This window comes from Halichoeres trimaculatus, unplaced genomic scaffold (assembly GCF_033239565.1).
Source record: "Halichoeres trimaculatus isolate MK-OKI-2021-1 unplaced genomic scaffold, fHalTri1.1 fHalTri1_scaffold_17, whole genome shotgun sequence".
In the NCBI taxonomy this organism is placed as follows: domain Eukaryota; kingdom Metazoa; phylum Chordata; class Actinopteri; order Labriformes; family Labridae; genus Halichoeres; species Halichoeres trimaculatus.
Window position 1 is genome coordinate 13,183,183 of NW_027437195.1, and position 16,980 is coordinate 13,200,162.

At 39.7% G+C, this 16,980-nt stretch overlaps 1 protein-coding gene across 1 annotated transcript in view; it reads right to left on the reverse strand.

Moving 5' to 3' along the window:
• mboat2a (membrane bound O-acyltransferase domain containing 2a) overlaps nt 1-10,953 on the reverse strand; it is a 49,259-nt gene extending 38,306 nt beyond the window's left edge. Inside the window, exon 1 of the mRNA XM_074692524.1 lies at nt 10,514-10,953. Coding sequence (XP_074548625.1) covers nt 10,514-10,597 — 84 coding nt within the window. The 5' untranslated portion in view covers nt 10,598-10,953. The remainder of the gene's footprint in view (nt 1-10,513) is intronic.
• Nucleotides 10,954-16,980: the final 6,027 nt, after the last annotated feature.

Here is a 16,980-nt window from a genome sequence, read left to right on the forward strand (position 1 = left end):
ACTTGAAAGTGATAACATCAAAACAGCAGGTATGTCTGTAATGTTTTCAAAGTCAGTAAACGCAAGGTAATTGTTACATAAGTGTGTTAAGTAACTGACATTTTCTGCATGGGTGAATGTTCAGCTGTTGTTTTTCTGCACAGATATGTCAGACTGACAACATCATCTGCCACTAGAAGAAATGTTTGGTCTGAGTTGTGTCAACTTTATGAGCAGGATTTACAGTAAGAGGAGTTTATGACACAGGAAAGCACATCATTACAAGACGCACTTTCTCTGTCTCTATCATGTGCAGTGGGTTCTTCATCACCCTTGGTATTTCACACCTCACACGAGAGGAGTGTGAAGACACAGAGAAAGTGAAACAACGTAATTGGAGGTGTTAGCTCATTCTAATCTTTGAGTTTAAATATAGCTGCATTACAGCTCAGAAACACTGATGTGGGAGGCATAAACTACTGACAGCAGGGGCATCATGTACAAAATATGTTTGACATACAGGGCTGCTCAGCAAAATCTGTGCATCGACTGCTTAACTATCTCAGTAAAGTCACGTTGGTTTTTGAAGAGGAGTCCTGAAGGCCAAAAATAGTAGGGGAAATTCAGACTCTAGATAACTTCCTGTTAATTAAAATTAAGGAGGTGGGAAAACAACAGCATCCACTAACAGGTTGAATCAGTCACACTTCTGGTAATGCATAAGGGCCTATGTCCACTAAAGACTTCCTCTGCATTAGTAATGACTATCCTCCAACAAAACTTCAGCGCTGTCAACACTTTGCATAAAAACTTCCAGCCGTTGGTCGATACTGTGCTCGCAGCTCTATCTGTTGAAATGGTTCAACATTTCTTCCAATTCAACCAATCCAAATCAAAAAGGGGCGTGACTTCTGATACAATTCTGTCAATAACAAAGGTGGAGAAGAAACTAATCCAGGCATTTGTTGAACTGTACGGTGTTAAAGTACAGAGCTGCAGCTGGCACGAACAAAATCTGCTTTTCTATTTCTGTTTTTCATTTATTAGTTCCCTTGAATGGAAGCAAAAAGTAAGTACAAGGAAGAAGAAAAACTGACCAAATTGTTACTCTATCAGCAGAAGAGAAAGTGACATGAGGCATTTTTCATGACTAAAGCCGCGTTTCCACCAAGCAGACTGGCACAGCACGCATTTTGTGGCGATTCCACTGACTTATCCCGGGACACATCCCAAAATAACCGAGACCAGCCGTCCCACTTTTTGGGACCCTTTCGTATGGGTGCCAGACTAAACCGATCTGCTCTCTCCTGGTGGCACACGGACTTCTCTGAAATGAAGCTTGATTTCACTTTGTATCAAAGAGCTACATGCCAATCACAGAGAGGACGAAATGCTGCATGTCTTCCATCTATGCTCTTTGTTTACTGTGTATTGTTTTTCTTCTTCGTTGGATTTATTAGCGTGTGTCGCGCTGCTACGGCGTCACACTATTGTTTTACAGCTGCGACTGTGGAAACGCAAACAGGACCAGGCTTAACTGTGCCAAACCGTACTGAACCAAATCGGACTACTTGGTGAAAACGCTGCTTTAGTAACAGTAAGTACTGTTGAGAAGGGCCCGGAAAAAGAGGTTCTTGCATGTTGTCTGCACATAAAAAGAAAGGCCCTAACTTTCAACCTGAATAAAAAAAAAAAAAAGGCATGAAACCCTCAAACAAACCAGGCAGTTGATGTGTGAAATCTGCTTTTAAAAACACACATTTTAACATGGGCCTTAATGTGGATTCTTGACTTCTGGGGCCAGCTTTGAGTTGACGCTTAAGAAACTGCAGTCTTTTGCACTTGAGCGCTGGCTTCATGTTTAACACCAAAGGTTACTGCTTAAACTGTACTTTGAAAAAGAGTAACAGTGAAATGACCGTTTACTGACCATCCAGTACATTTATGTCACCACATACTTCTATTATCTAAACTACAGTCAAAAGCCAATATTCAATTTCATGGTATATCCCTTTAAGCATTGATTCAGGGCCTTGATGATCAGATTCAAGGGAATCAATGGCAGATGGCCCAGCAAAGTAAAGTGGCTGAACTTTTCAGATGACGGTGCAACTTGTAGTTAGCAATGATCAATACTCAGATTGACTATTAATAGGAGTGTAGGGCTGTTAAAACACAAGGTGACAGAGTCTATCTGCTCCTGTGAAGGTGAATCAGCTGAATGCCCTCTTGGTTTACCTCAGCTGAATCACAAGTGACACTGTAAAGTCGCACTAATAAATATTAATGCCCTCTCATTTATACTGGATGCATCTCCCTCATACCGCTGGACCCCTGGCCTCACACTGTGGACAGATCAGAAGGGAACAGCTGTTACACATAACTTAAGAGTTTTGTCGAGAAATGAAAGGCTTTGAAAGGCTTCCACAGTCATGTAATCTCTAAAGGCCGAGAATGGACCATAAATGCTAACAAATTTCAGACTGTCAACTACTTTCCAGACACACTGCCATCATTTAAAGTCAGAAAGAGCCAAACTTTTACAACTAGAGGCCAGTCCTGAAAGCTGCCTAGCTTGTTCGCATCCATCTGCTACCTTTACCATCAGATATGTCATCAACTGCAGTTTGAAGCCATTAAAATGATTTGCAATTTTTCTCAGCACTCGCAATGCAAACATTATGTTTCCCTAAACCGAGAGTGCAGTGTTTTAGCACAGAAAGAAACCCAAACGACCCTTGTAACAGCACACCATTACCAACAGAACTAATGAGTTAGTAAGCTGAGTCATGTGGACAACCACTTTTGTGGCCATGCCAAGTACTTCAGAGAGAAGAGGAATGACAGATGCACAGATTTCCCTTTCACTGTGGCCACTCTACAGTGCAGGCTGCCTGTGCTTTGCATGACCAGTTTTACTGCAGGGAGAAAATGAACCAGCATCCATCGCAGTCATTTACATGCATTAACCCTGAGAATAAAGACAAGGACTTCAAACAGAGCGTGAAAGGAAAAGCAGAGATTCTACTTCTGTTTCAAATGCAACAATTCCTACACTTAAAATCATACACACACACACACATATATATATATATATATATATATATATATATATATATATATATATATATATATATATATATATATATATAAACAGCAGATCTTCACGAGGCTTTAATGACGAGGTCATTGTATAAGAATCTCCAAACTGATTCATGACACACTGGGAGGGCGGGCCTCAAACACTATGGTCTGCCTATATATAGCCTGAAAAAATCAGCATACACCCTCTTTGAGTACTGAGTACCTGAAAGTGATTGAAAACATTTATTTTCTACCAGGTAGAGAAAGGCAATGTGCGGTCTCACCCATTTAGCTGTTGTGATGGTGTCATTCAAAGCCTGTTGGAATGGATGAAGGTGTTGAAGATGCTCAGCTGGGGGCTCCAGGTTAATAACTCTTCATGGGACATTACCCCATCATTGAATACAAAGCTAGACAAAGACAAACTGGTAGAAAGTCAATGCAGAGTCAATGCATGTCCCAGACTGGTACTGCTGGCACGCCAGTACCTCTCTGCGGCCCAGTGACATCAGTGCCATCTGAGCGTGTGTTCATGACCGGGTTGCACTCCAGACTGACACCCGACCATGTGGACATGCTGGTTTTTCTCTAAGAGAACAAGTAGGCAGAAAACTGGGCACTGTGAAGCTGAGGGCTTCTTCTTTTCAGTGGTTGCAGCAAATCCACAATTATAGTTTAAACTTTGCTTTGTGTGAGGAAATGTCTGCAGATTATATTTCTATGAGCTGGCCTTGCACATTGATATCTATCATATTAAACAATTTGTATGCTTTAATGTTCAATAGCAATGCAATGCTATTAGTTTTGCACTATAATTCTGTGAAAATTATGATTTAAGGGGGGCAATTGTATTAGTAATAGGAAAAATTAAGTTGTTTAACAAGCAATTGATAAATAATTAGGGATGGGTAGCTTCTACGTTTAAAAAGATACAGTACCAATGTCTGGTACCTGGCAATTGGTATCAGTACTCAACTGTAACAATTTTCGGTACTTTTGTGTGTTTATGCTGTAATAAATATTCATTTGTTTAATAATCAAATTTTAAAGTTTTTCAACACAACATGTTTATTTCTCAATCTACAAACTTTCGAATGCTGTGTTCATGTCCAGCATGGAAAATCTTCTACTGTTCCACTCCCTCACAGTCTCAAGGATGCCTTTAGCATGGTACCATTTGGTTCTCCCTGATTTGGTTCTCGGTACAACAGACAGAATTCGGTCAGTACTTTTAAAAGTACGTAATGCAGTACCCATTCATATAATTGATGTTTGCATTTCCAAAGATTCCAATTGGGGAACACTTTTGTTTTGTATCCCTGATCTCAAAATTTCTGAGAGGGGGAAAAAAGTCATTAAATTTGATAACAAATCTTTCAAGGCACCAGGTTGTAAAAAAACAAAGTATTGAAGAAATAAATGCAGCTAGCAGCAGCACCAAAACAGTGCCATAATGCATATTAAACTAGCATTTGAGAACTTCTCACAGTTTACTCAAGATTACCCAAAACTGAAGCAGTTACTGATAAATCTCTGGATTTACAGCACTTAATGAACCACGTTTTCTCTGAAGTATAGAAGTAGAGGTATAGACTTGATCTATAGCTACTTGAATATTTGTAGTGTCTTAGGCTGCCATTACTTTGCAGACATACCCCTATCTGCCTTGCATGGCATGATTCCTTCACATTCACAATCTAATCCACAATGTCAGTGACAGAAGTTTGGGTGAACAAGGGGTCGTACTTTCATGCTCAGTGCTAAATTCTTCCATGACTAGTTTTCCACTACTCTAACAGGCAGTCCTCATTAAACCCATGATCATAAAAACAACCTCCAAAGTGAACTGCCTGATTCTGACCATTACTGTGTCACCTGTTGTCAAAGCGGTAACGCTAACAACACAGCCAAGTCTTTCCATATTCCCCTGGAGGAATCACACACGCTTGTGTTGATTGTGCACCATAATAATGGCAGCAGCCAGCAGCACTCCATTACGGGGAGCCGAGGGGGAAAGAAATCAATTGTAGGGATAAGACTCCCAAGAGGACAGCCAATTAAAGACCATGGGGAGGTAGAGAGGCTCTGACAAGACCCGGGGGTTTGATAGTAAGCAGCCCCGAGCCAGGGGTTTTAGGAACTCTGTCTGGGATAAAGGACTGAACAGAGCAGCTAATTTGGGACTAAACTTTATAAAATACCCACAAACCTAATAGTTTAAAGGAAAAGTCGAACTAAAAGGAAAAAATATTCCACTTTTCTTGAAACTATCCAGGAATAAAAGACAACATGTCACTTTTCATAGTCTTTCCCAACTTCACTTAAACCCATTATCACCTATTTGCATGTGACACTTCCTTAAGGAAATGTCAGTGGATAAAAGCAAAGCTTGGATCTTCCTCTAAGCACTGTGTGGGATCTCTAGGCTTCAGTACGATAGTCTGGAGGAAAACACAGTAGCAACAATAGAAGAAGGCTTGTCAACTGGATAGAAGACACAGCCACTCTCTGACAGTGATAAACAGCAATCCAATATGTCACATAAACAGGAGAGTGATTGTACAGCTGGGGGCGAGCCTTTTCCTGACCACAAGACTCACCGCAGCATCCTTTGTGTGGAACTCACTTGTTCCTGTACGACATTAGCTACAAACGAAGCATGGTGTTTTCACTTCAACAGGCTTTGTAGTTTTCTTGATTGCAATGCTTGAATTTTTTTCACGCTGTTTTGGTCATTTAATAATGAACACATATTGCTGTTATTTTTATTTTTCAAATAATAGTCGCTGTAAACTGCAACTACACAGTAGCATTAAAGTCCTGTCAACAATGAGCTGGCAAGACGTCTACAATCAAAAGGTCACTGCTGACACTAAAAACATCACATCAACCCAAATCTCTACTGATCCAAACGCTGATCCAAACGCCAAACATTTACAGTGTGCTATGTAAAAAAAATAATCTTGACAACAGGAGAAGCCTCAGATCTTAAGGTTAAAAACATCATTAATGTAACTTCATTTGGAGTAGGGTGTGTATCAAACACACTTAAGTGCGGACACCTGGTAGGTAAAGTCAGGACTGCTTTCAACCTGCTAAATGCAAATTAACAGTAAACGCTATTTTTAACCATCCCCAGAGAAATAAACACTGGAGGAGTGATCCTGTGCCACAAGGTCTTGCTATACTAAAGCATTAAGGGTTGTGTCAACAATGTTCATGTCAAATTATGAAGCTGTGAGCAGCATCTCAATCCAACAATAGAAGATACAGTAAATTATTAGCTCTAGTCATGAAAAACAAAAGTTTGGCCTGTTTGAGCGATGGGGTGATGAGGTCGAAATTATTTTTGATATGTGAGACAATGAAGAGCTGTGTAAACAATGGAGCAAGTTGATCGAGTTCATTGTATGTGTGTGGAAGGCTTGTTGAAGGATTCATCAGGAGCCCAGCTGCTGTGTATTTAAACAGCTGCAGCTGTGAAAGACCCTGATGCTCTAACCTAGTGCGTGACAACAGAAAGCTCTCTTAGAGGAAATGATGCTTCAGACATTAAGTATGAATGAACGAATCACAGCTTTGGGCTAGAAAGAGTTCGGAACCTTTTATCCTTAAATGGTATTTTGAGTAAATAATGCTGATTTGCTGATTAGCTAGTTAGCTTTGGCATGGAGTCTTATATTCCAGACCAGATGCTAAAGTCTTCTTGTTAGGGCTAAGCATTGATTTGGTTTGTTTAAGGATTTTTTAGTAGCATTATTATTTTTTACGCATCATTGAGGAAAAACTAAATTAGTCCTTAAATATAACCTTGAGGCATGCAACAAATGACACGGATGTGGTCTGATGTTAACAGACATCATTGACATCCACAATGACTGCAGCTAGTATGCCAATACTGACTGCCTATGGACAAATGCTGCTAATCTTAAGTGTGTAAATGTAATATGACAGGCTGAGCCTCTTCCTAAAGGGATTAGGATAGATCATCACTTAGCATCAGCAGATAAACAGCAGCAGTGAAAGTGTATGTGTACTCTATGTTAACAGATAACAGAGGAAATTGATGCAGGTCAGGTGGGCAGAAGAGGTCCATAAAGATAGCTTAAAGGAGTATCCGCTAAAGGCTGGATGAAGAGCAGTAAGAGGTCAAGGATTTTCATGATTAGCACTGTCAGGTCAATTTCTTCAAGACTAATGGGAGCTTCATACCGGGTATGGCCCCTGAATAACCTTACATTTGTTTGGGAGTGCTTAGTTAAAGTGGGAAGGGCATGTTACTGGGAGGAAACAGGCTTTTTAAGACAGAGGAAAAAGGGAGAGGGAAGTAGAAGGGAGAGCCAGTTCAGATTTCACAGCTCTCATTATAGCTCCAACACAGGCCAGTGCAGAGGCATGGTGCTCCCATGGGATACATACAGTCCTAACAACGTACAGTGGGGTGCCACACTATAGCGGCATCATCAAATGAGTGTCAATGTGTGTGGGCCACACAGATTATACTGTATCTGAGTGACTGTATTGATTTCTCTGGTGTTGACAGCGGCTCTGGCACAGCACAGAGCTCCCAGTTGGCAGGAAGCAAACAAATCGCATTGTTCACTAGGGTGACACCTGTCCAACAAAGTAGTGTGGGTTGTGATTATATGTCCCGTTTGTACGACGCCATTGTCTCCTACTCAGCAAGTACATTCAAACAGAGACAAACAACAGAGTAAAGCCATGAGTACATAACTCGTGATATCAATCAACTAAAACACAACACAGAGGATCAGTATTTAACCAAGATGCCAAACAGAAAAAGGCAGATTTTAAGGGAAAACCTCACTACTTCATCAGCTGTGATGTTGAATCAGAATTCACAGAATTGTACAAAACCATTATATCAGTTATATTAGAACTATTTGTTGTTGTACAAATTCTAATGGTAAAAATAAACATCTGTTGCTGACTTGCCTTGTCTAAGACTGTTCACAACAAACCATAGTAGTTAATAGCACCAAAGGCTGTTACTGGTACTTGTACCCCCCAACACCTCTTTAAATAATGAGTGTGCCATTAACCCCCATACCCTGAACCTGATACTTAATACCCAATTCAAGAAGTATCTCAGACTAAAACGTGTACTAGTATCCCCTATACTCAATACCCTACACTACCACTAATGCGAGTACTGCTATTTCCACCATTATCCCACATACCATTTCACATTTTTTGTCAATACCAAGGTTGGTATCAATATGAGTCTCATCCATACCCCATTAAATCAGTGGCTGATAAAAGTCTTAAAATACACTCCATTCAGTGCCCATTACTCAATTTTAAGCAGCACCAGAGGTTGGTACAGAAATTGGGATACCCTTTTCCTTTACTTCATATTAGGCAGCGTTAGAGACAAACAGAGATACAAGTTTTAGTGTGAAAATAACTTAATCAAACCACTTGTTTAATCTTCTATGAGCTTTTATTATATGCTTGCAATATGAAACTTTATGATTGGATTTTCTTCACAACAGCTACCAGTTGCATTATAATTCTACTACTTTCCACTTAAAAATATGTATTGTAATACACAGTTAGAAGAGAGCTGTGTTGGGTTTTACTCAAGCATACAGATTGTTCCACTAATGAGAGGCATAGCAAAGCCACTACCCAAGTTTGGACAATGTTTTATAATGGGAAACAGATCTTCTTATGAAAGCTGGGATCCTGTCCTGCAGCATTCCTGTCAGTCTGAAGCCTACAGGATGGAGTGAGATAGATGAAACATTCCAGTCTATACATGCAGGTATAAGAGATAAACTGATGCTCATGTGGCTTTGAGCTATGATAAGAGGGAATAAAAAGCAAACATGGCTTGTAGAGTCACATACGAGTGTTGACAGGCTTGTGAGGACATACTTTGAGTGTTTCAAATATCAATGAGTTTTTGTCCAGATCATATCTAGATTCATCCTAATCATCCTGAATAATCTCAGGTACATACACCAAGGCTGTCCTCTGTCCAGTGGGAAGAGGAAGTGAGTCATGAGCCAGAGGCTTGAACGTAAACTGCTTGGCAGTGAGAGGAAACAGGCTCATTTGTATGTGAACCCACCTTCATAAGAAAAGATTAGAGGAAGTCATTTTGCAGTGGATATCATGGGATAAACGTACACAAAAAATATGCCAGCAGGAGAGGAAGAACGACTATATTTCTTGGAGTTCATCTGTGACAAACTAGTGTTGCTCTGTGCAAGACAGCATAGTCATACTGGTGGTGGAATTTAAAAGGCAGGACAATGGATTCCCTGGTGTTGATGTAAGTCCACATATGAAGTCACAGGAAACCACTGTATTTGACACGGTTTGTAACTGTTTCCTCAGACAACCCACAAATCACAGTGTGATCTAAACTTCAGATGACGGCAGGCAAGAGAAGAAATTGGTGTTTCCCTTGCAGAGGCCTATCTAACAAACTCAGAGCTACTGATGCATGCTAACACAACTGGACGCTTCTACACACCACCAAAGGCTATTTCTAGTGAGCTTTGCAATCATCTGTCTAAGCAAGCACTTTGTTGTACTGCTTGCAAATGTAAAAGTGTTTTGAATGCAAACATATTTACTCATGTAGCAACGAATCCCACTTCACCAAACTGCCATCAGCTCCTGTGATGTAATAATTCAGGACTGTAGCTTCCAAAGCCATTGTTGCAGCTGCTTTAATGTTAGAACAGCCTGCCAAACAAGGTGTGGTGTTCTCTCACAACACATGAGAAGGAAAGTTATTAGTATCTGTCTGAACGCAGAAAATGTCTTCAAACCTGATTTATGTTTTGAACTTTCGGGTGTTAAGTCTAAAAATGTTTGCTTGTTTTAGATTTTGACTCTTCCTTGACATGCAAAATGCATGGCTTTCTCATGCAAAACAGCTAGCCTTTAAATGAAAGGCCACTGCAAAAGTATGTTAGGATGATGCCATCCCTTATCAAAGTATAGTGAACCTGGTCTATCTTTTGAAAACACAATACAGTTTTAACAGAATTTGTAGTCTGTTTTTCAGCCAAATGGCAGGATAAAGGGTTATTCACTGAGGCCTAAACACACCAATATTGGGCTAACTTGGGTGAAATTCAACTAGTAAATCATCAATATAACTGTCATCCAATTGGTGTCAAATCAAAGGATCTCTGTAGTTACAGAACCACTGAAGTGGACTCAGACACTTAGATAAGCAAACGAGGGGTATTGGCTGTATAGACAGTAGCTTTAAGAAGAATACAACTCAGATATTGTGCTCTCCTTACTAAAAAATCCCGCATTATTAAAGGCTAAGCTAATGTTTGAGAGAAACAACGCAGCGCATCATCAGCCTTTGCTAACGTAATGGTCATACATGCTAGCTAACTAACGTTCAGAAATACACGAGCGATTCGTGTGTTGATATTTTAATTTTCTAGATTCATACCTGGTCAAGAGGGAGATTGATTATCTCACTGATAGGCTGCAACAGAGTGGATCCAGTGCATGATGCTGTCGTTTTGGTAGCCATGCTTGGTCCGTGTCTGTAAATCCTTTCTCTCTCTCTCCTTCCTCCGGCTCACTTCACTCCCCTCGACCGCTGCCTGCGATGATAAATACTCTGCCGCTGCCGCTGCTGCTGCTGTTGTTGCGACGTGCTGGACGGTTGTCATCCACAGCACACATCTGACAAAGAGTACTAAACCACGACAAGATTTGCGCCTCACCACTTTCTCTACTGTCCATTCCGTTTGGGAAACACGAGACGACGAGTGATTTGTAAACCAAAAGTCGGAGAAATAGCCTTAACTTTGCTGTTAAAAGGTTTTTCTCTTTAAGCCGGTTTATATTCCAAACACTGACAACCTTTCGACTGTACAAAACCTTGAATATAGTAGATTTCTCGTTTTTAGTCGCGCGAAAAGAACTCATCCGGCGCCCCTGTTTGGGCATGCGTGGTAAACCTTTAGATTAAAAACAGATCTCCCAGCATTTATGAAAACAAAACTGTGATGTAATTTTGACCTCACTCGCATGTGCTCTGTAAACTCGATAAATGTTATTATCTTTATGCTACACACGAGTGAAGCAATGGATACAAACGAAAAAGTAGGGTGAGAACGCTCTTGACCACAATGCATCTTTGACGACAGTAAAAATGGTGATAATGTGGGTGGGGAGATAGCAGCCCTACGTAACAACGATCCACTTTGACCTATGGTACGGAAAAGAGAATCCAACAGCCAATCCCACCTTTAACATAATGGATGGGTTCTTGGCTTACAGTGCCCGTGGCAAATTGGATCTGAACTTTACAATGTTACATGTGGACACAAAACTCTCCTGCATTCAAAGCATTCCGCACATGTAGACGAGAAGAATGCTGCGAAGGGGCATTTTGGGTACACTGCAGGAGGAGGAAGGTGGTTTCTTCTTGGAAAAGAAACCTCTGCAATGTTAAATTTCAATCTGCACTTTTGATGGAGATATGGATCTCTACTCAACACTCACGCACAGTCCTCGGTTCAGAGTGCACAATCACTCTGCATAACTTTGTGCATTTTTGTCAGTGAACAGTGGGACATAATGTTAGCTTGAGCCCTTTGTCAAAACTAGTTTGAAACCATTCTCATATTGTTTAAAATGTACATTGGGTTAACAGTGGAGTTATGAAATTACTCTGTTTTGAACAACCGTAAAAATTTCACGTTACCTGAAATGTTATGCAATGGCCCCTGGATGTAAGTGAGCCGTATCCACAGTATTTTACTGTCAGACAGCACCACCCAGTGGTTCAAAACTCGTCCCAAAATACAACTTGTGGTCACCTTCGTACATGAATATGAAGCTATTTGTCGATTAGGTTTTTAGGACAAAAAAATAAATACATCTAATTTAAAAACTTCGTTTTAATGTTTTTGCTATTTACATGTTTCACTCAAAGTTCTGCATTGTTTCTCTAAAGTTTGTTGTCAAAACTTGCAATTACAGATTCAACAAAGGTTTGCAATAAGACACAGCAACCAACAGAGGGCAGCTCTCACAAACTAACGATACATGGCCTGTCTTGCAAACTTCCTCTTGTCAAATCTGGCTGGAATTTCCTGCAAGATTAGGATTTTTTGGTGCCATTCTAAGAATGTAGGTATGTATTTACATACTATTTAGAAATATTTTACTGTGTGCTATACTACAGTTGAAGCCACTTTATATTTATCTCCAAAAGTAGATGAACTTTTCATTATGGCTTAAGAAAGCACTTTGGGATTAAAGCCACATTTAATAAAGAATTAAGAAAGGAAAAAACAAAAAACAAAACACAAGATAACTGTATCTCCTTCCTTGTACACAGTTGGCGGCCGAATCCTGTAACTGTGATCACTATACTTCAGTTATTGATAATTATAAATAACAACTAAGAGATTAACATTTATATCTGTCATATACCAATCATATACTTATCATGTTATCCACACAATGGCGAAACTATGACTTAAGTCAGATGTAGAGCAAAATCCAGTATGCACAGAGCACATGGGCTGCACACAAAATTCATTAAGTGACCGCAGAGCTAAAAGCAGATAAAGAGCAGAGGTAACTTTATCACTAATTGTTATCAAGAGGCTGGGAGGAAATGTGTTGAATAGTGTGTCTCTGTTAACAATCTGATATATGTAAGGTCAGAAAAAATGATCAAATAACCCCTAAACAAGAAACAAGAATTGCTTGCTCATGCTGGACAAGCAGATACAAGGGTTTTAAACATGTTTGTGCCATAGTTAGAACTGCAGGCATCTTGAGTTAGAACCATGCTTTTGAGATGCCAGCATGAAATGGAAAGTAAATCACTTCTAACAAAAAAGACACTGAAGCTCCACTTAAGTGTGGTGATTAGCACTGATGCCTCTTGGTGAGTGAACTTTGTGTCTCCGAGGGTAGATGAAATGTTCTGTCTTTTGTCTGCTGCTGTTTGATTTATGTTTTTGAATCAGCAAAACAAACTGGTAGGTAGATTAACCCTGGCAAGTAAGATAAGCAAGGAAGCTCAGTACTGTGGTGATCATTCTGATGCCTCAATGTATGGAGGGTGGCTGGTTAAAAGCTGGTACTTGCTGACTTCACTGGGACATGTATTTGTTACTTTAAAGTGGGTGGGGTGGGGGGCAGGAAGTGCAGGGAAGGAGCAGGAAGAGTGGCAGAGAAGGCAGAGGGGTACTAATGTAATGCACTGTACCGTCTGTATACTGTTTGCCTAGAATATCTTTTTGTACTTTTTGGTGAGTGTTGATCTCCAATAGTTTGACTTTTTTGGGTTAATCTTAGGCTTTTATGCATTTTTAGTGAAAGGGTAGGGCAACTGACAGAGTGATAAACCTGAAGATTGACACACAGGAACCTGAACCTGCTCCCTATAGGACCACAGCCTCTCTACCTGGCACAGGATTGACCTGCTAACCTGATATGAGAAAGCTTTAGTTGTTTAAAGCTCTAAATGGATATGGAAAATGTGCAGAATTGGCTTAGCTGTTGTGGCAGTCTAATTGAGGATCCACACTCTGTATGACCTTTGTGCATTGCTATTAAGTGAGCCTGATCACTTAGGCTGTATGTGACTCAGCACTTCTTTCCAGCATATCAGTGTGTGTGTGTGTGTGTGTGTGTGTGTGTGTGTGTGTGTGTGTGTGTGTGTGTGTGTGGGGGGGGGGGGGGGGGGGGGGGGGGGGTGCATTTTAAAAGTGACCATCATATTTGCTGCAGACCTCCATAAAAAGGAAAAAGCAGGCAGGGCATAAACACGCTGCTGGCCATAGTAATTTATATATGATAACTTATGAGAGCGTAATGTAAAAACATTTTGCGTAATGACTTCATTTCTTTGCAATAATGAATTACCACGAGTTGTTTAAAATGTTCCACTTCATTCAAAGTATGCAGAGTACTTGTATTTTGTTCATGAAAAGTACCTCTGGAAGTCCCATCTCTCTTTCTCATTAGTATGCTCTCTACTCAGCATGCTGTTCATGTACTACAGCTCTTACACAATCACCATTAATCATTCATAAACACAGGAAAAGAAAAGATGTACAACACTGGGACAGGAAGACAGCTAGACACACTTACCTCATCACTTCTCTCAAACTCACTTTTTGTTCTTCTTCAGTGATATCCAATTAAACTCACAGTTACAAAAAGAGACAGCTCATTAAGTTGGCATGGTCATGGCAATCTCATCCTTACTCCAGGCTGCCTCTCTTTCAGACTGTCACTCCACTTAGAGAGGTGAGAAACAAGCAGGGCCAGAGAAAGCATCAACCGATGTGTTTTTTTAAAAAAAAAAAAAAAAAGCAGGAGCAGCATGAGAATGTTGGCTAACCTAGGATGCTAAAGTCATACATTCACTGTTTTCTAAATTTTAGGTTTAGATTATATAATGTCATGAAAAACTGTTAGCTATTCACCACTTTCAGGTTCAAAAAGACAACAGAGTAAAAATCAAAAGACAATCTCAACACAGCGCTCCAGAACAACATTAACTACTATTAGATGGCATTTGTTAACAGCTAATACTAGCACCCAGGCACTTCCTAGCTAACACTACATTAGCTGGAGTATATTTTTAAGCTACAATTGATTACCAAGAAACGCCACATGATTGTTTTAGCTTTCAGTCACTTCTATGCTAACAGTAATTTTGGCTAGTTAGTGAATTGGTGCTAGCATTTGCTGCTAGCTGAAGGTAGCAAATTTGTTTTGTTGTTTACCTTGAATAAAGGTGAGTTTTCCATTTACATTCCCTCCTTTTTGTTTTTATAGTTGCCTGTTGAAGCAGTGAAACAGTTTGAAATTTAAATATTTGTACAACTTGAAGAAATGTGACAAACAACAGCAGGAGTGGCATAAACATTGTGGCTATGAGAATTTAGCTCATAAAATGTGTGCAAATGGCTCAGTATCTTTTCTCTCTGGCTTATTTTTGTTCTCCATGGTGGTTAAACCATTGATTGTTTACAAACTAAGCTATTAGCTGATCTGTGTTGTGGTGATAAAGCCTCCATAAGCTCCTTATATAGTCAATAGTTCATGTTTTGCCCTTGGTTTGCTCCTCTAGGGATAATGCAGCTCTTTTTCTTTACAGATCAGACAGGAAGTGTCTTTGTGTTTGGGGCCAGGCCAGAGTTCCCCCACTGGACAAGTCTTCTTGAAATAGAAGTCCACAGAGATGACATAGACATGTACTGTTTATTTACCACAACAGTCCAGCATGTCTGAGAATAACCCCTTTCTTTTCCTCTCTTGTTTTAGCCAATCCTGAAAGACTCACATAGCCTGCAGAGTGTAGACTGTTTTAATGTTTTAGTGAATCCCATTGGGATTTCTCTTGGAGCACATTATCATCATCACTCAAAGCAGTCAGACAGCAGGAATCACTGAGCTGTTGCTTAAGACCGAGGTCATATTTTTCAATCAATAAGCAGTGTTGCCCAATCAATATGCTCATGCTCGAAGACAAATTCCAGCTCTGTTATGCTCAGAGTATCAACATGAAGACATCCTGAATGTTAAAACACCTGGTGAATGAGTGAGTAAAATCCCCTATCAAAGCATCCACATGAGTTATAGATAAGGCGGTGTGGATCCCTTAAAATTGTTGTTGGCTGTTGTTCTGCTAAATTAGCAGCATAAAGAAGAGAGAGGGATCGGCAGCAATCCAGACACATGCCAGAATGAAAAATACACGCCCCTTATTCTCCATCACTAACAGTGCGTTTTAATTTGTTGGATCAATTTTGAAACCACCATTTCAATGAGTGTCTGAAACTTGAGCCTTTCTTGCTCATTGTTTGGTTTTCTGCCCACAATTTGCTAAAAAGTGGGCAGCAATCTATTCTCCTTGAAGCATTACCTTGTTTTTACCTAATGCCTTAAAAGCCCTTTCTATTTTGTTATCTTATTATCTTTAAATGACTTACTCAACTCATTTCAAATAAAGTAACAAAATGTTTTTGACCCCTCTGTGCTCCACAAGAAAAATATATTTGGAAATTGAGAAATGTGACAACTGTACATTACCAAACAGGTTTCCAGAAACCTGTTCCAATTAGATGTATGCAGGATCAGTTTCAGTCAGGATTTCCATAAACATGCTCATTTTTTTAGTAGTTTCTTCTGTATTGAAAAGCTCATTTGAAATTAATTCATATCTTAAACAACTGAATATGTGATGATTTTTTTTTGCCACCACACTTAAAGTTCAGCTGCTCTGCTGCACAAACTGATGCAGCGTGCAAAGTGGAAACACACAATAGAGGCTGCAGCAAAGGGAGAGTATGGGAGTGTTGACTGGAGGGAGTGTACTTGAATTTAAGGAGGTCTGCAGAGTTTGAAATTTGAGGACTAGTAAGATTTAGCAATCAAATGGACATAGTACTTTAAAAAAATCTGTCAGTTTATAGTAGTGGGTACTATTTTGCTGTTAAGCTTAGCACAAATGTCTGGGAATCAATTAGCCTGGATCATCTAACAAAGAAATCAAAAGAAATCTTAAAATAAGTAACAATTAATCTTTGTATTATCAATCTACCTCAATGAAATATGCTGCATGGCCAAGTTAGCATATAATTAAAATAAAAACAGATAGTCTTGAGCTTAATGGGATTTTAAATGATAAAATCACAAGTATAATGATGCTCAAGCTCATGAAAGCAATAGGCTTAAGTGATCCATCTTAGCAATATTCCATCTAATAACCAAATTATGTCTCCTGTGGCTTGTATGCTGATTGGATATATGAAAGAGAACAAGCCCTTCTTTCTACCTTTTAATGATGAAGCTCTCAGTTTTTGTACCTCAAAGTGCGCACTGCAGAACTGATGTTTCATGATTAGCTTTTCCATATGGCTAAAATTCTCCTCA